We start from the raw sequence: 20,231 nt of genomic DNA on the forward strand, positions 1-20,231 counted from the left end.
GCTCTAGGCATTGTACTTGGGGTAGGATTCAAGCTGTGTTGGGCAAACCATTCAACTCTTCTGAGCTTCAGTTTCTTCATCTATAAAAAGAAAATTAGATTTGATGGCCTTTGAGGTTCCTTTGAATTCTTAATCTATGATCCTGCAATATCACACACACACACACACACACACACACACACACACACATAAACACACACACACACATAAACACACACACACACATACACAAACACACACACACACACACACACACACACACATACACAAACACACACACACACATCCCAGTATTACAGAACCACAGATGCTAACTGAACAGTTGGCTTTCCTACAAGATAACCATTTTAAAAAGTTATTTCTCTATCTTGCAGATTCCAGTATATGAGTGGAGCCCAGAAATCCAGGGTTTCCTCCTCAGTGTTAGCATCATTGGTATGCTTATCACTACAATTCCAAGCGGGTATTTTGCTGGTGTTCTTGGAGGAAAGAAAATAGCTGGGTTATCACTGCTTATCAGCTCAGTTCTCAACCTCTTGATACCATTAGCAGCAGACTACGGACTGTCTTACTTGGTTTTCGTAAAGATAGTACAAGGCTTGATGCAGGTACAAGCACATCTTTAAAGCAAGTGAGTAGGATAGATTGTGCCCCAATTTCATTCACAGTTTAATTTTTTTTGTTGTTTTGATTTCAGGGGGTGGGTCTTGGTGCATCACCTGCATTTTGGCCAAAATGGGCTCCACCACTGGAACGTACAAAACTAAGTACTATTAGTCTTACTGGTAAGAACTCAATCATAATAGTTGCACTACAATTTTTTTTTTATCCCTCTTTATCTTTCCCACTTGCATGTTGATATTATTGGAATAAGAATTCTTCAAGATAGGAACATAAATAAATGAGAATCATAGAGCTTAAGAACTAGCTATCTAATCCAACCCATGCACAAAATTAAAATGCTGAAGATACAATAGGTTCCTCTCTCTTATGTGACCTGAAATATTGTGAAAATCAATTCCAATCATTTATATAAAGTTATACTTTAACTTTTGATGCTGAAACACTGAACTTGCTCTGTATCTTCAACTCAGGTTTCACAACGGGAAATTTCATTGGTGTCCTTATTGGTGGATTCCTCTGTGAGTACCCAGGCTGGCCAAGTATCTTTTACATCTTTGGTATGTAGTTTCATCTCCAATCCAACTGCTTCCACTTTTTAGGAAATCTGTGTCCTTCTTAGACTGCAATCTCCTAAAAATGTGTCCCTTATGATACCCAAGTAGATCACACATAAAAAGTTAAAAACTAATTTGATTTAGAAAACAAATAACAAAGATTTGATTCTAACCTTTAATTCAATGAGGAAAATTATATCCCAAAAGTTGAAATAATTTTTTCAAGGTCACATAGTAAGTTAATGGCTGAATCACTATAACTAGGATCTCTTATTCTGGCCAATAGAGCCCAGCTGGTTCTAAAAATAGTATTCCAAAAAGAGTAGAAAGCATTTTTAACTTACTTATTTTGCAAATGTGCATTCAGTCAGTTACGCAATAAATGTTTATTAAGCATCCACTATAAGCCCCACTCTGTTCTAAATGCTTGAGATATAAAGGCAAAAGAAAACCCTTGATGTCAAGGCACTCACAATCTAATGGGGAGGGTGGGTAAACAACAAAAATAAATTATTGATGGAATAAATTAGAAATTATCTCAGGGGAAAGGCACTAGAATGAAAAGGAATTTAGACTTTTCCTGTAGAAGGTGGGATTTTTGATAGTGCTAAAAGATGGAAGCAACTATGGGATGCAGTTGATAAGTGCTAGGCCTGAAGTCAGGAAGACTTATCTTCCTCAGTTCAAATATGGCTCTATTCATTATATGATTTATCTTTCAAAAAGGTCATCAGATTTGTCCATAGATTTTTTTAGTAACTTCAGTTGAATAATGAAGACAGAAGCTAGATTTTAAAGAGTTAAGAGAGTGAGAGGAAAAGCAGCTGAGGTATCTAATATAGACTGTCTTTCTCAAGTTTGGATGATGAAAAATGGGCATATCAATGATTTCTGTTCCAGTGAAATCACCCCAAGATTATCAGTTCTTAGGGGATGAGTTTTCTTCAACAAACCTCTGAGATTCTCTGGTTTTCTGACTAAAGTCCAAGTCCATGGATTTTTAAATTTTCTTTTCATTGTAAATTTAACAATCATCAAGAAACAAATATTTTAATGTACAAAGAAGAATAAATAAAGCAACTATAATACCATTTTGTTCTTATATAAATTATGGACCTCATCTTCGCTGAGACTTTAGAGCACCCCAGGGTAGTCTTTGATTTTTTCTAAGTATATGTGATTGTTATAAAGAGTGAAAATAACATGCCATTATTTTGTTACTGCTCTAAGTTTTACCATGCCTCACATACATGGGAGCTGGGGCTATCTAAATGGTGCAATATTTAGGAGAAAAGAAACCTCAGTCCCCTAAGTCAGAAAGCTCAAGATCTGTCACATGCAGTAAACTCCAATAAATGACCAAATGATGTCTCTAAATGTTTCTAAATCTGGTAACAATCCTCAGATCTATCTATGCTGCACCTCTAGGGCAAGTGTGAAGAATTCACATAGTAAAAAAGATATGGCTGTAGTAATTTCTGTAGCCACCTGTGATACTTAATAACTTACTTTACAATAAAAGTATGCCAATTTGGAGGTGCTTCTAGAAACAAATTTAGAGAATTAGACAAGTCAAGAATAATGTTGTTAAATTGGAAAGATGAGTGATTTGGGATAAGATGAAAAAGTAAAAGGGGAATATTGGCTCACAAAAAATAAATAGAATTCATTGCTTAATGGCTTTTACAAATGAAGGTGACAGAGTCATATCAAACAAAATATAAATCTAAAAGTATTAATTCAGTCCTTTTCTTTCTAGGAGGCATTGGCTGTGTTTTCTGTATTCTCTGGTTTTCTCTAGTTTATGATGATCCTTTAAATCACCCATTCATAAGCGATAATGAAAAAGGATACATCATTTCTTCAATGGTTGAACAGGTTTGTTATGAAAAAAGTCATTGTATAATTTTTTTTTTAGATCTGGCTAAGAAATAGAGTGGTAGATCAGTAGAACAGGTTAGATACACATGGCACAATAACTGATGACTATAGCAATCCAGTATTTGATAAGCCCCAAAATTTCTGCTTCTGGGATAAGAACTCACTATTGCACAAAAATTGCTGGGAAAGCTGGAAAATAATATGTCAGAAACTTGGCATAGACCTAAATCTCATATCCCATATCAAATAAGGTCAAAATAGGATGATTTGGGCATAAAGAGTGATACCATAAACAAATTAGAAGAACAAGGGATAGTTTACCTACAGATCTTTGAAGAAGGTAGGAATTTATGACCAAAGAGGAACTAGAGAGCATTATTGTTCTCTTTGATTACATTAAATTTAAAAGGTTTTGCACAAACAAAACTAACACAAAGAAGATTAAAAGGTAAGTATAAAGCTGGGGGTGAGGGGGATTTATAGTCAGTGTTTCTGATAAAGGCCTCTTTTCTAAAATACATAAAGAACTGTGTCAAATGTATAGGAATACAAGTCATTTCTCAATTGTTAAATGGTCAAAGGATATGATATAATTTTCAGATGATGAAATGAAAGCCATCAATAGTCATATGAACAAATGTTCTAAATCACTATCCATTAGAGAAATACAAATTATAACAACTCTGAGGTAACACTACATATCTCTCAGATTAGCTAAGATGACAGGAAAAAATGATAAATGTTGTAAGGTGTGGGGGAAAACTGGGACACTGATGCATTGTTGGTGAAGTTGTGAAATGATTCAACCATTCTGGAGAGCAATTTGGAATTATGCCCAAAAGGCTATGAAACTGTGCAAATCCTTTGATCCAGCAATGCTACTATTGGGTCTGTGGCCCAAGGAAATCATAAAGAAGGGGAAAGGACTCACAGGTAGCAGATCTTTTTGTGGTGGCAAAAGTTTGGAAAATAAGTAGATTCCCATCAATTGGGGAATGGCTGAACAAGTTATGATATATGAACATAATAGAATATTATTTTTTATGAAAAATGATAAACAAAATGATTTTAGAAAAATCTGGAAAGATTTACACAAACTGATGCTAAGCAAAAAAAAAAAAAAAAAACAGAACCAGGAATATACTATACTCAGTAACAGCAAGCTTGTGGGATGATCAACTATGAAAGACTTAGTTCTTCTCAGTAGTTCAGTGATCCAAGGCAATCCCATGGAACTTTTGGAGTAGAAATTTCGCATTAGAAAATGCATATATATAGATGTATATATATATATATATATATATATATATATGTGTGTGTGTGTGTGTGTGTGTGTGTGTGTGTGTATACATACACAATGCAAAATATTTTTGTAGACAATACACAATTATTATCAAGAGCAACAAAGTTAGTCAGTTTTTCATTTTTTTTAAAGGAGGAAAGAAGTGGGAATTAAAATGTTTTATATTCAATTTATCAAACATTTATTAGGCACCTATTATGTTCAAAGTACATCAACAAAATAAAATACTGTAACACTTTTTGTTGTTTTTTTTTTTTTAATTTTATGTATGCCTCCTCACACCCAGGTTCTAGCACACTTTCCTTCATTTAAAAAATTCTAATGGGAAGTTCTAAGGGCAGAGACATATATAGTAAGATCAAGATCTCACCTAGACTCAATTCTGTCTTTTAATTGGATGGGGTTCCATTCAAGATCAAAAAATATATTCTCTGAGCATTTGAATAATCACATCTATCCAGTAATCTCTTTCAGAAACTAGCTGAATAACCTACAGGAAGGTATTTTCTGATTGAGGTAATAGAAAAGAAAAAAAAAATTAATCCTAATTTGTTAATTGCTCATTAATGTTAGAGACTAAGCATTTCTCTCAAAGAAAATTGCCCATATTGCTTAAAACTAAAGAGCAAAGTGGAAACATGAAGAAATATGGAAACATGATCACCTTCTGAATGCAGTTCCAAAATGAAAACTCCTGGGAACATCTGCCCCCAAATCTATGGCATCCAAGTCAAAGAAAAGATATTGCAAAATGAAACAAAGAAAGAATGCAAGTTCTAAGAAGCTACAATCAGAATAACACAACATTTAGTACTATTGAAAAAAAGCAGAAAACTTGGGAAACTATTTAACAGAAGGCAAAAGATATAGGCTTACTACCCAAAAAAGGTGCCCAGCAAAAGTGAATATAATCCTAGAGGGTGATCAAATCAGTTAATATTTAAAGAAATTAGCTCAATCAATTCACTTATAGGTCAAATACTGAAGTTCAAAAAAAAAAGTATTTAAACTTTGGCCACATTTAGGGTTAGGGTTAGGGTTAGAACTCATTGGAAAGGACTCTGATGCTGGGAATGGTTGAAGGGAGAAGGAAAGAAGAATGTCAAAGTATAGTGTTCTGCTTGGTGTTCTGGAGGTCTCTGGGGCAGCCTTCTTTTCAGCAGAGTAATTACCACAAGAATAACCAGATGTTAAAGTGCAAATCCTTTATTATCTCCTTACAATTTAGTTTCCTTGCCTGGGGCCTGGGCCAGCTTTCTGGAGAGCCTTTTAGACCAGTCTTGGTCTCAGTGGGGGAAGTGCAAGGAGGCCAGCCACCATGGTGGTGTGAGATAAAGATGAATGAATCTGGCTCTGCTCCTGGCTCAGTTTGTCCCAGCTTATATGCTCTATACTGAGTACAAACCAATCATTATAGCACTAGGAAACCATTATTTGTGGGAAGATTAAATCAGTCATACTGAATTTAGAGACCTATTAATCACCATGCTAAACTAGATAACCATTTTCTTATCAATTCCACTGACTTAACACCTTGTAAGAATCCTAGTTTTAAGCACAAGAGATCTAGACCATAACAGCAGAGGACAGAATGGATAAATAGTGTCAAGAAAGCAGCAAACATGAACCTGAACAGACTTTGGGAGAGAATGAAGGATCAAAAGGCCTGGGGTGCTATGATCCATGGGATCACAAAGAATTGGACACAATTGCACGACTGAACAACACCAAGTATTTCTTATGAAAAGACCAGAGCTTCATGGAAAATTTGAAATATAAATTAAGAGAAAAGTAAAGTAAACATGATCGATATCAGGGAATTAAAATTGCAATGTAACACTACTAACCTCCAAGGTTATCTCAGGTAAGATATAAAGTACCAATAACAAAACTAACAAGGAAACCCTAGAAAGCTCTGGACTTAAATACACTGAATTCAAAGTTTTGAGAATTTGTCCTAAGTCAACTATATGACTGAGGTACTACAATATTTTTCAAAGTTTCAGCATATGAAAAATTTCAATATAAATGTCGACTTTTAAAATTATTTTTGCTCTCTATCACTTCTTACCCCTTTTCAATGAATGAATCTAGGGATCAAAAGCTATAAGAAAAATGCTTTAAATCTGTAACAATAAGAGAAATGCAAATCAACACAATTTGAAGGATTTTTACTTCATAGTACATGTCCAAAAGAATTTAAAAAGAGAGCTACAGAATGCACCATGTATTAGTTGAGTTCTGAATTGGCACAACTATTCTGAAAAAATAAATTGAAATTACATGAGAAAAGTGATGAAAATATCCATAACTGCTGAACTAGTATTACTACATCTGGGCATATACTCCAAAGATGTTAAAGTCAGAAGAAAAATTTCAAATAGTGAAATATTCACAGCACCACTTTTTTTTTTATGATAACAAAAAGCCTAAAAACAAAATTGTTTGTCTATTGGGGAATGGATAAATAATTATAAAACTGAACAAAGTGGAATATTTTATTCTCATAAGTATTTGAAACTATGCAAAATTCTAACATAGGAAGACTTGTTATCACCTGATGCAAAGCAAACAAAGCACAGGGACCAATGTACACACTGGTCATGATAATGTCAACAATACAGAAATATATTGGAACTAGAATTAGTACAAAGACCAATTTCAATTCCAAAGCTTTAATGATAAAATTGGATTAAAAAACAAATGAATAATAAATGGTAAAGGCTACAAATGGGTGCTTTGCTTTTCTCTTCTGTGCTACAAAGAAGGTGTCAACGAAGCCTGATAAGTCATGTTAGGAATGTACAGTGATGTTCGTGAAAAGGGAAAGAGAGAGGAAAGGTAACAAAGCATTCTTTTTAAACAGAAATGTTTGTGACAGTCTAACCAAAGTATTGATAGTTTGTTTTTTTTTTTTCTTTCTAGGTCAATTCTCCTAGTTGGTCTTTGCCCTTCAAAGCTATAATCAAGGCATTGCCATTTTGGGCCATTATAGTCCCTACCATTTGTCGATTCTGGTTAGTTAGCAATTTAACAACATCACTGCCAACACTATTGGATAATATGTTTGATTTAAACTTCAAAAAGGTGAGTTCATAATTCCTACCTATTGTTTATTTTTCTAGTGGAGTTTTCACTCATGCAAGCACTTACAATGTCCAAATACTGGTTAGGAACTGAGGATTTAAAGACAAAAATAAAAGACAACTTATAAATAAGAATATACAAAATAAATTCAAAATAAATACATGGGAAATTATGAAGAAGGGGAGTAGTAGATGGAAGATTCAGAGTGGCTTTATGCAGAAAATATCACATAAGCAGAGGTTTGCCTTCAAAACAAGGGATTCTAAGAGGCAGAGTTGAGGTAAAGAAGAGCATGTTGCAGAGATGAGGGAGACGGCCACTGTAAAGGTACAGATGGTAGATTGACTATTTCTAAGAAACAGTAAAACACCCAGAGGATACAGGGTGCTAGTTCCAGGGACAAAAATGTCAGGTTTTCCAGATTTTTGTTTTTATGACAGTAGCCCAGGAGAAAGAAAATTAGAGTCTGAACTATGGTAGTGGCCACAATAAGTAGGAAGAAGTAAATAGGAAGCAAAACACAGCAGGGAGTAGAAATGATCGCATTGGACAGATACCTATATATGTGAAATTGCCAATCTGGGTCACTGAGATGATAGTGGTACCCTAAACAGAAATGCGGAATTTCAGGAGAGGGATAGTTTTATGGGGAAAGAAACTGAGTATTGTTTTGGATGTGTTGAATTTTAGATGCCTAAATTAGACATGTCCAACAGGTAGTTTAAGATGTATGGGGAGAGAGAAGGAGAGAAGGAGGAAGGGAGGGAAAGTGAGAGTGAGAGTGGGAGAGAGACAGAGAGAGGGGGGGGGGCAGAGAAACAGAGACAAAGAGAAAGAGAGAGAGAAGTTGAATGTATAAATCTTGAAATTGTTGGTACAAAGATGATAATTAAATTCATGAGAACTAGTGAAGTCACCAGATGACTGAGTAGAAAAGAGAAGAGAGTCCAGGCCAAAGTCTACAGTTATAGTTATAAGGTTTGCTATAAAGTGAATAAATTAAGCTGAAAAAGAACAGTTCTAAAAGTGAAAGAAAAAAAAAAAAAACAAAGAGGAGAGAGCATCCAGGGGCAAGTGGTTTACCATCAAATGCTGATAAAATCAAGGAAAAAGGACTAAACCAGGTTGAAGGTAACTGACAAACCTCAAACCCATTTCCCAGTTAGGGGGATGTCTACCCCAAGAACATGAAGACATCCCTCAAAGGCACAGGCTGATGAGAACAATTTGTTCCAACAGTAGGAAGGCAACTGAAAACTTTGGTATTTTGAAACACTCTGAGCTTGGTCAGACATCAAAGACATCAAGGTCATCAACTATTTCCCAGGCCATTGCCAACCACCTTGACTTTTGTCCTGCCATGGGACTTGGATGACTCTGGAAAAGACAATGAGATCGATGACTTTGCAACTCTGCCTTACTTAAATCTACTTTAGGACCAAAATTGAATAAACCATTTTAAATTAGCTTGTCAAGTCAAGACATCTCCCATCATCCACTATTTTATCCATAAATGGTGATATCATTGATTCAATGAAAATGATAGATGAACAATTACCTATGTGACATTGGCTCAGTCCCTCTAGGCCTTAGTTTTTACAACTATAAAAATAGGGAGTTGAATTAGACATATGCTAATGTTCCTTCTGGTCTTAAGTCTATAAACTTGAGGCAAAGAGAGATAAGCCTGCACTTTCAGTGCATGAGAGGAGTGGTACCAGAGCAAACATGGACACTTGACATGGAGGCTGGATGAAACAATGACAAAATTTGTCTGCTACATTTGCCCAGCAGCTTTGTCTCTATGATCAGTTTAGAAAACAGTGCAGTTTGCTGCAAAGAATGAATGAATGAATAAAACACATATCCACTTTGCTCAATTCTGCACAATTTTTTCTCCATAGAATGGGTTTCTGAGTGCACTGCCTCTTATTACTTCCTGGATTACTATGACTGTAGGAAGTCATATAGCTGATTTTCTTCTGTCCAAGAAGGTTCTCAAAGTCATCAGAGTTAGGAAACTCTTCACATTCTTGGGTAAGGACAGTATAATATATTACATTATTTCAAGCGATTACTTGCTTTTATTTCAAGAATGTGTTGTGTCAACAATCATTTATCTAGAATTCATTATGTGCAAAGCACCTTGAACTCAAGATACAAAAATAAGCAAAAAGTTGATCTCTGTCCTCAACATTTATCTTCTAATGGAGAAGAAAACATATGTCTTTTGTGTGTGTCTTTGCTCTATAGGAATGCTTCCCCCTTCTTTATTCATCTTAGCAATGCCATACCTTGGAGACATTATTACTCTAATCTTTTTGATACTGGCTATGTCAATGAGTGGCCTGTGTTACTCTGGATTCATCATTGGTCCCCTAGATATTGCTCCCAGGTAAGATGCTCTGCCTTCTCTCTTGTTTCTCAGAAAATATGGAATAGTGGAAAGAAGCTGAATGCACATTGCAACTCCAACACTGACTATTCTTGGGAAAGAGGAGGAGAAACTCAATAAAATATGGCAGCTGGGGGTGTGTAGGAGGGCATTAGTGTCCAAACCTGGAAGTGTGATTGTATGTTTATAAAAACAGGGATGTTTGGAAGAGGAATAAGATTTTGTGGATATTCCATGAATTCTGTCTTGGAGACAGCCTGGAAGAGGGTTCAAGGGCTTGCAGGACACTCATATGGGAATAATAAAATCATAAGATCATAAATTTAGTTATGAAACATTAGAAGTTCAATCTAATTCAACTCCCTCATTTCATAGATATGAGAACTGAGATCTGCTGCAGTTCTTCCTTTTGCCAAAGTATTTCTTGGGTCATAAAAACAATAATTTCTTCCTTTAAAATGTAGAGGAAAGAATTATAGGAAATTCTATTCTGGATTTGATTCTAACCAATATGGAATATCTGCTTCCATACTGGAATGGAATATTGGAATGTAATTGAAGTGACCCTTGGAGTTAAAAGTGACTGCTCCTTCAGATCTTATATTAGAAAGACAAAATAAATTTGGGCAATTAGTTATAAACCCTAGATTTTAGGAGAGAAGAATTCAAAGCTTTCACAGGGAAGAACAGATTGTTCACATCTACCAAATTCAGTGGGGAAATTTAGCTATTGAGGAGTGGAGGGTTCAAGAATAAAATGCTGAAAGAAAACTAAACCCATAAGGACTGGTCTTTCAAGACAGGGAACAGAAAGAAAAAAGGAAAAAAGTCTAAGAGGGAATGGCCATAAAGGAGAATTAAAGAATAATAGCATTGCAGTGGTAAAAGGTGGCAATAACTGGGAATAGAAAGTGGTCGACAATGTCCAAAAGTGACAGAGAAACCAAGTTAAGGTTAAGCACACACTAAAATCCCCTAGATCTGCAGTTGGGAAATTGTTGATAACTTTGAAAATACTTTTGGTCATTAGCTGTGGGACTGGAGAGCAGCCTGTAATTAGTTTAAATGAGGGTGAGAAGTAAGAAAAAAGAGGGAAATGAGTTCAGTTGAACCTTTCCAGATATTTTGGTATGAAAGAAAGAGAAACAAGAAAAAGTTTGAGGGAATAGCAAGGAAAGATTTTTAAAGATGGGGGAAAAAGAGAACCTAAGTATGTTTCTATGAAGAAGGGAAGTGCCAATAGAGAAGGCAGGACTGATGATTAGACATAGCTCCCAGGGGGCAGCGAGGTGGCACAATGGATAGAGCACCAGCCCTGAATTCAGGAGGACCCGAGTTCAAATCTGGTCTCAGACACTTCCTAGCTGTGTGACCCTGGGCAAGTCACTTAACCCCAGCCTCAGGGGGAAAAAAAAAAAAAGACATAGCTCCCAGAGGAAATGGGAGAGAGAGGATCAAGGTCATAAGTAGAGGGGTTGGTATTTCTAAGAAGATCTGGATCATTAACATATATGGGAACAAATGAGAAGACAATGTTGTAAAGAGATTTTGAGGAATAAAAAGGGGAAGAAGAGGGAGTGAATGTGTGTGACAGTCAATTAGGAAGAAAGGTCCACTGGGTAGTGAAATGATTGTGAGGATAATCCAGCATTGGGATTTTCCAAAGTATGAGCAGCAACAGAATAAGGAAACAAATCAACAAACATTTATTAAGGCCCTAATATGTTCCAGGCACAGTAGTAAGGGTTGAGCAAAATAGCAAAACAAATTGTTGTTGGAGATAATACTGAAAACAACTATTACATATAATGTGCCTACAGGACACATTAGAGATATTCTCAGAGGGAAAACGATAGCATTGAGGTAATTAGAAAACTCCTGTAGAAGGAATTCAAAGAGAATGATAGTGTGTAGCTTCACATCAATTCAAAATACAAAAATGCTTGTTGAAATGCACTATTTTGAAGACAATATTCATAATACATGGGCATGATGTTTCTTTGCTATCAAAAAGTCTTTGGTTTCTGCCATTGCATTTTCTTCATCAGTATTTGTCAATGTATTTTTAACACTTCTCTCCTGATCCCATCTTTGCATTAAAGTCCTCAAGTGTGATGACCACATTAGCACCCTGGATACCTAAGAATCAGCCGGAGTCAGGATAAGCAAAAGCCTTTGGTCTTTATTCTTGGTCTTTAGCTGTATAAGTGAAGAGAATGGATGTGTAGCATCTCTGTGACCTCACCTCCTTGCCTCCCCCCCAGAAGTGACTCTGGCTAGTCTCACTCCTCCCCCTAGTCTCCCCCCCCACTTCTCTGTATACACTAAATGATTGGGCCAGCACAGGATAGTGGGAAGGGCCATTTTCCAAGCATATTCTTACAGAGTATTGTCCAATCAGTAATTAGTGATTGTCTGCCCTCAATGCACTAACTCAAGAGTTTTAGCCCTTTACACTCAAATACTGATATGTGTACATATATATGTATTCTATATGTGTGTGTGACTCATACAATTCCTCCAGCAGTACACCTAGCTGATTGATTAGTGGACAAGATTCTTACATGTAGAGCACTAAAGGCCTTAGCCTTCATAGGTGGTGTACAAATGGTATGATTCTTAGCTCCTAATTCCTTTTTCTGTTCACTGTCCCTGTCATTATAGAAACCAAAAATGCCTACACAAAAATGAGGATTATTTCATAGTTTTATTTGCGTTGTTGATTGCTGTGGTCAAAAAACCATCCCCATGGAAATAGCTCGATAAAAGGAGCCTCTTGATATTTAGATAGGCTATTCAGAAAGCAGACTCCATCTGTTACCAGGACTTTACCCAGAGATTTTCCAGCATAACAGAACAAGGCAAACCACTCTCCTAGCATGGCCTTCAAAAATCCAGGCTTGTTCAAGTATTACTTCCCCCCCCCCCCCCTGAGGCTGGGGTTAAGTGACTTGCCCAGGGTCACACAGCTAGGAAATGTTAAGTGTCTGAGACCAGATTTGAACTCCGGTCCTCGTGAATTCAAGGCTGGCGCTCTATCCACTGCACCACCTAGCTGCCCCCTTGCTCAAATATTACAATTAGTTTACCGAGTATAACTGTGTTGAGCCCCCTTACTTCTTTCATTACATTGACTTCCATACATTATTTTGTATTTTCTATCTACTAATTGTGACATTATGGACAGGGAAAAAATATAGTTGGATTTCATTTTTGCCTGCCTCATCTCTTTTAATGCAGGGTAAAGTCATTCTTATATTTGGCCTCACAGATCAGGTTAAAATAAATAAAATAAAATCAGATTTGGTGATTTACAGGAAATTGGTACTCAGATAGTTCAAGCATGAGCTTTATTATTATGTGATGCAGGAAGAAGGCAAAAAGAAGAGGGAAAAACAAACACCTGCAATATATGGCAATACACAGCCAGAGTTTGGCCATAAAGATACAAAGAAACTCAATCAGCTCAAGGGAGAGAGAAATGTCTATTATAACAAAGATCTCAGTTGGAATATGTTTTTTTTGGGGGATGTGAAGGTCTAAGTAAGAAAATTTTATACCTTAAAAATAAAGTTGGTTGAGTATAGATGATCATTACATATGTGGTAAGAAATTCTCCAAGTCATTTATCAATTCCAGACCTTGGTGGAATGAATTTCCAAACCAAAAATTGAGGAAGTAGACTTGGGAGTCTTATTCAATTCAATTAAAGGTTGTGATTAACTGCTTGCCACAAAATCAGAGTAAGTCAGGAGAGTGAACAGTGTCACTGATAATGTGTTTATGGTCATCAGAACCATTTAGACTAAGTGAATTCACATTGAAGCTCTATCATTTGTAGGTATGATATCAAACAAAACATAATTATCAGTCATATTGGCTTTCAAGATTGTTTGATGATGATGACAGCATGTAGATATCCCTCTAAGGTTTATAAAACACTTTACAAATATTATTTCACTTTATCCTTATGACAGCTTTGGGAGATAGGTGCTATTCCCATCTACAGAAGAGAAAACTAAAGCAGAAAAAGTTTAGGTGATTTGCCCAACACCATACAATTAGTAAGTGTCTGGGGCCCCTTCAGTACAGATCTTCTTGATTCTAAGTCCACACTATCCACTCTGCCACTTAACTGCCTAATAGCACAATGCTGATATATGGAGACTGTGAATCACAAAAATCAACACATCTTTTTCAGACAAACTTTTATCCAAATTTGCTTCCTCTGGTTCATGTGAAATTGTGAAAACATAAGACTTTACATTTATCCCTTTTAAGTTTTATCATATTATATTTGGCCCAATAATACCATCTTTTAGGATTGTTTTCTTAATATCCTAATTCTAATATCCAGATTCTCACTTTTTATTTTAATTTTATTTTTTATTAATTTTTATTAATTAATTTTATTAATTAATTTTAATTATCTATAAATTTGATAAAGATGCTAGGTATGAGACATAACCAGGCACAGATCTCTTAGGTCTGCCATCAAAGACATCTTGACAAGTTAATGTCCAACCATTAATTATTCTTTTTATCTGATCATTCAACCAGTTTCAAATTCATCTGTTTTAGCATGTAGTGCAGGTTTCACTATCTTTTCTACAAGATTAGCATGCAAGATTTTGTAAAATGCTTTTATATATAGTATTTCCCTGATCTACATGTCTAATAATCCAGTCAAAAAGAGAAATGAGATCAGTCTGGCACAACTTGTTCTGTTGGAGATCATGTCAGCTCTCTGTTGGACTACTTTCTTTTCTCTAATGCTCATCATTAATCTCCTTAATAATGCATTCAAGATTTAGATCAGGAATTAGAATCAAACTGACTGGCCTATAACTTGCTGACCTCATTTTCTTCCCTTTTTTAATAAATGGAAAAACACTTGTAGCTTCTCTTAATGTTCTTTCAAAGATCAGCCACAGCAAACACATCTACCATGGTTTATCTGGGTCAAAAGACTAGCTCTCTTTGGCCACAAAAATTAGGATTTAAAAGAATAAAAGAAGGGAAGGAGGAGAAAAAATGCAGAGAAGTTGCCAAGAGGCACAGACCTGGTAAGATTATTCTAAGGAAAAAAACCAAAACTTCAGTGACTCTCTACTGTTAACCAAAGAAAATCTCATTTAGATAAAAAAAATACTTCTTAAGCACCTAGTGCATTCAAGGTACATTTCTAAGACAAAAATGAAAATTCTTGAACTCCAGGCATTTTCATTCTACTGGAGGATGACATGAACTCAAAGAAGAAAGCCAAAGTTTGTATGAAGTAATACAAATTGACTTTAAGGGGAAAAGAGAAATAGCAAATATTCATCTTTTTAAAATATGTAATACTTTTCATAACACTTATATTTTCAGCATTCTTTCATAGATCATACTTTTCAATGCTCTAGTAAAATGGGATCATTCTTTGCTCTGGTGCATGTTCTGTACTTTCCAGCCTTTCTACCTCTACTTAACTGTTACCTGTGACTAAACTAACCTTCCATCTCCTTGTTACTTGTTGAATTCTTACCCATTCTTTAGCACCCATATCAAACGTCACTTTTTCCATGAAGCTTTCTGGGATCTCTAATTTGGAACAGCATCTTTCTCCTTTCTCCTAATGCTTTGCTTTTTACATGGTTTGTACATTTATTCTCTGTTGTTTTATGGTATGGTTATCTCTTTTAATGTTGCTATGAGCAACTCCTTAGTATCTCTCTGGTCAGCTAGCTTCTCATAATCACAAAGACTAGCTCTGGTCACAAAAATGGAGGCGGGGAAGGAGGGCAAAAATAGGGAGACTTTTTAAGAAATTAATTTTATCCAATCCACTAATACATGTATAAGAGATTAAAGCTATCCAAAAATGGGCAAAAGCTCCTGCCTCAGAAGTTCATACTCCTTCATAGGTGAGCTTCTAAAGAAGCTTGGATAACTCCTTGTCAGGGATATTAATCAAATCATATATCAAAAACTGGGAGGGACCTCAGAATCCACTTCATTCAAACCCCTCATTTAACAGATAAGCAAATTGAGACGCAGGAAAGTTGTCTAAGATAATATAGGTAAAATTAGGGGACTCTTGTTCAAATGTTACTTGTCAGGTCCTTTCCAACTTTGATATGCTGTTCCCTAGAACTGAAAAAATATATAACATATGGAAAGAAGGAACAAAGAAAAAAAAAGAGAGGAAGGAAGGAAGAAAGGAAGGAAGGGAAAAGGAGGGGAAGAAAGAGAGAGAGAGAGAGAGAGAGAGAGAGAGAGAGAGAGAGAGAGAGAGAGAGAGAGAGAGAGAGAGAGAGAGAGAGAGAGAGAGAGAGAAGGAGGAATGGAGAGAGAAAGGAAGAAAATCAGTGTTCATTTGAATTAAAAATCTTTTTTTCCTACAGATATACTGGCTTTCTCATGGGACTGGAAACTGTTTCAACATTGATTTCAGCGCTCATTTCTCCCATTGTTACTGGTCTCTTCATTAAACAGGTAAAGCATCTACACTTAAAGGGGATCTATATGAAATAAACACTGTAAGGAAATACACATAGTCAGAAGTCAAAATTGATCCAAAGGATTATAGAATTCAGAGCAGGAAGGGACCTTAGAGATTAGCTATTCTAACTCTCTTATTAAAATAGAAAGAAACAGGCTCAAAGAGTTTAAGTGATTACACAAATAGTAAGCAAACGCTAGCCCTTCCCGCTCCCAAGCTTTGATCTGGGATTAAGGAGAGAAAGGCACAGTTTAGGGGAAAATCCTCAGGGAGAGTCCCAGGATTAGGAAAGACAGGAAATAATTCCTTACACCAGGGATCCAGATTATATTTCAGTAGAGAGAGAAAAAGGGGTCAAACATTCCCTGGGAAGCAACTCTCTGCTGTCAGAGCCTATATCTCCCTGTTTTAATCGACACAGACAGTAATCACTAGGTAACAATAAGCACAATCCTATGACTGCTTTTTCCTTGAGTTTTTACCTCATATTAAAGGCAAAAGCATCAGGAATCTTACTAGGCAACTAGGTACAAACAAATCCAGGAGGAAGGAAGTCAAATGGAGAGAAGCAGATTTAAGCAAATGGAGAAAGAATAGGATAGACAACGTGGAAGAAAGTAAGAAGACCAGGAGCCATCATCTTTTTCCAGTGCCACTCCCCCATCCTACTCTCACACTCAGCTGCAGCAATATCAGTGGTTGAAGTCTCTTTCTAGGAATCCCAAGAGTTTACATTAAAATTCTTCAATAAGAATGACAAGTCATTTTTAGTGTGTGTGTGTGTGTGTGTGTGTGTGTGTGTGTAAACATACATGTAATGTCATCGCTATAGAAAACTTACTGTGAGAACATTTGGCAAATGTAGTCTTAGAGTTGTTGTCTGAGTCCCTAAGAAATTAAATGATTTGACCAGGGCCCTAGCCCCTAGTATGAGGCAGAACTGACGCCTGAACACCAGACTCCTCTCTGAAGTCAGTGTTTCATCACTGCTTCTAAAGTGAAGCATTAAAATTTACAGATCACCCTCCTCACAGCCAGCCTATGAAAAGAGCTATTCAAGGCTATAATGTCCTATCTTTACATATAAAGAAATGGAGGTTCTGACCAAATAGGTGATCCATGGTCCCAAACATGTATCAGAGTTAATATTCATATCACATTTCCTGACCCCAAGTCCAAGACTCTATTTACTCTATGTCAATATTTCTTGAGCCCTTTGCTTTATGATGTTTTGATTCTTCATTTAACTGCCACCAACTCAAGAAAAGGCCCTTTAATCAAGACCAAAAATGATAATCCCATAGAAGGTTTTCTCTGACCTTAAGAATTTCACGTGTCTTCTAACTTATGTTAAGATTGAGGAAAGTAGAACAATTTATAGACCAATATTCCACCTTAAACTGACAATTTTTGCACTCACAGGATGCTGCAACAGGCTGGAAGAATGTTTTCTTTCTATCATCTGCTATTAATTTCTTAGGAATGGTTTTCTACCTCATCTTTGGCCAGGCAGACATCCAAGACTGGGCCAAAGAGGAGAGAATTACCCACTTCTGAGTACCCATTGGTAATGAACTGAATGTCAAAAGTATCCTTAGCGATTTTCACTGTTATTTCCAACTTCTCAACTCTTAGCCAACATATGTGAATGACAAGCTTGTCTTCTTAATATCCTCATTTCTTGTGAATGTCTCCCCATTTCCACTCACTTAGCTACCACCTTAGTTTAGGTCCTTATCACTTATGGCTTAGTCTATGGTAATTTCCTTTTGGGTCTCCATGCCACATTTCTTCCTTACTATGATGAATCTTCCACACAGCTGACAAAATGATGTTCCTAAAGTACAGGTCTACTCATGTCACTCCCTTCTAATCAACAAATTCCACTATCTTCCAATTGTCTCTAAAATCAAAAACAAACTCTTTGACATTTGAAGCCTTTCGCAGCCTGGCCATTTCCTACCTTTGTGATCTTCTTATATTTTAATCCCCCTTCTCATATTCTGCTGGCCTGCCTTCTCATTATTCTGCACATATAACTTTCTCCATCTCCAGTCTCCATGAAAACTCACTGGTTTTCATACTTGAAATGCATTTCCTCTTCAGCTCTGACTCTTAGAATCTTAGATTTTCTTCAAGATTCAGTTCAAGTGGCATGAATCTTTCACTGGTCCCTTCCCCAGCACTAGAAGACATCCCAAAAACATACCAATAAAGTATCTTGTATTGAAGAAATTAAAATTATTCTGTTTCATATTATAATTCTATACTGTGATTGAGTTATTTTATCTTACTGCCTCATTTCGTATAATTGCTCAAATCATATTTCTCTGTCTCTGAGTTAGGCTCAGGAACACAGTTTTCTTTCTGAGTCACTTTAAAGGTACAATTAAAAGGGAATGTTTTATCACTCTGACTATTAGCCCCTGGAACATCTGTTGCTGTTTAAAAACTCAACCAGCTTAACCTGGTGCCATCTCCCAGAAGATGTCTTTATTCTTACCTGTAATTAGATGAGATTTGATTTCCTCCATTTGGACAGCAAGGCCAATGGTAGTGAGCTTTAGTGAGTATAACAATAGGCAGGTGAATCCCATAAAATACTTAACATTCTTTAATTGTTAGAGAGGTCCCTGAAAATCAACACATTTGTATTACCATAGATAATTATATTCTTTCTCAACCAACCAGATCCCCTTCTTTTCCCATGTGTCAATAAAGAAATTCTCTCTTTTCTCATTGGGGTGATTTACCACAATAGTCAATCTGACTCATTTTGTGAACAGTTATACAAATCATGATTAATAAACTGATTATGCTCAGAGTATTCATCTCATTTCAGTCTTGTCACACTCTTTGTGACCTTTATTTGGGGTATACTTGGCAAAGATACTAGAGTGGTTTTCCATTTCCTTCTGTTTCTTTTACAGATAAGGAAACTGAGGCAAATGGGGTTAGGTGACTTACTCGGGATCCTACAGCTATTAAGTATTTGACGCAAGATTTGAACCAAGGAACATGAATATTATCAATTTCAGGCTCAATTCTCTATCCACTATATCACCTTGTTCCTCAGTTGTCCTTTACTGAATTTATTTGAGACAGTACATATTCCATGTATAATGAGTACATAATCATTTCTTTATTAGGATATAAGTTCCTTGAAGTCAGGAAGTGATTCATTTGTCTTCATATCCCTGGCATTGAGTCTAATGCCTCCAAGAGAGTTGATATATAATACATGCTTGTTGATTGGTTTTAATTTTTTATTCCCTTATCTACTTGTTCCTCAGCTACAAGTCTTGGCTCTGGCTCCAGTTTTGTTCCTTAAAAATGTGGTTAACCTAAGCAAAGAATACTGTCTGATGATTTTATACATGTTGTACTATGGTCAAAAGTCCTAATGAGGTGAAACAAATATCACAGAATCACAAAACATTAGATTGGTGACCATCTACTCCACCCATTATGTGAAAAGTAATATCCAAAGCAGGAAACAATGTAAAGAGAAGTTTTTACTGCAACCCCAAACAAATCTAGAATGGACATCGGGCATAACCTGATGTAGAAATCCAAGAAAAAATCCCAATAAATCATTTTCCAGTTTAATTTAGCACAGGGAGACGAATACTTCAGTGGACATTGGAAATGCAAACAGGAACCTTTCTGGACAGTACACCAACATCCATACCAAAACTGTTTTTTGGGACAAGAAGAGGGCAAGATCAATTCAAGCTACTCTGAGACCTATACTAAAGCATCAAGATGTTATTACCAGTGAAAACTGGCAGCTCTCTTGGCCACTATCTAGTTCCCAGTCATAGATGAAGGGTAGATTAAGGAGTGGATCTTCCCCTGCCTATCTCATCCCAAGCAGTTTCAAGCCCTAAGTAGTACACTGAG

At 36.1% G+C, this 20,231-nt stretch overlaps 1 protein-coding gene across 3 annotated transcripts in view; it reads left to right on the forward strand.

Annotated features, from left to right (window-relative positions):
- The window catches only part of LOC141560048 (putative small intestine urate exporter), a 33,153-nt gene extending 14,566 nt beyond the window's left edge, over positions 1-18,587 (forward strand). For all 3 annotated transcript variants that reach the window (XM_074297684.1, XM_074297686.1, XM_074297685.1), the window contains exons 4-12: positions 375-608; positions 698-785; positions 1,095-1,181; positions 2,938-3,056; positions 7,288-7,449; positions 9,354-9,486; positions 9,703-9,844; positions 16,231-16,321; positions 17,751-18,587. In XM_074297684.1, coding sequence (XP_074153785.1) covers positions 375-608; positions 698-785; positions 1,095-1,181; positions 2,938-3,056; positions 7,288-7,449; positions 9,354-9,486; positions 9,703-9,844; positions 16,231-16,321; positions 17,751-17,885 — 1,191 coding nt within the window. In that variant the 3' untranslated portion in view covers positions 17,886-18,587. The remainder of the gene's footprint in view (positions 1-374; positions 609-697; positions 786-1,094; positions 1,182-2,937; positions 3,057-7,287; positions 7,450-9,353; positions 9,487-9,702; positions 9,845-16,230; positions 16,322-17,750) is intronic.
- The last annotated feature ends 1,644 nt before the right edge of the window (positions 18,588-20,231 follow it).

This window comes from Sminthopsis crassicaudata, chromosome 3, assembly GCF_048593235.1.
Source record: "Sminthopsis crassicaudata isolate SCR6 chromosome 3, ASM4859323v1, whole genome shotgun sequence".
Lineage (NCBI taxonomy): Eukaryota > Metazoa > Chordata > Mammalia > Dasyuromorphia > Dasyuridae > Sminthopsis > Sminthopsis crassicaudata.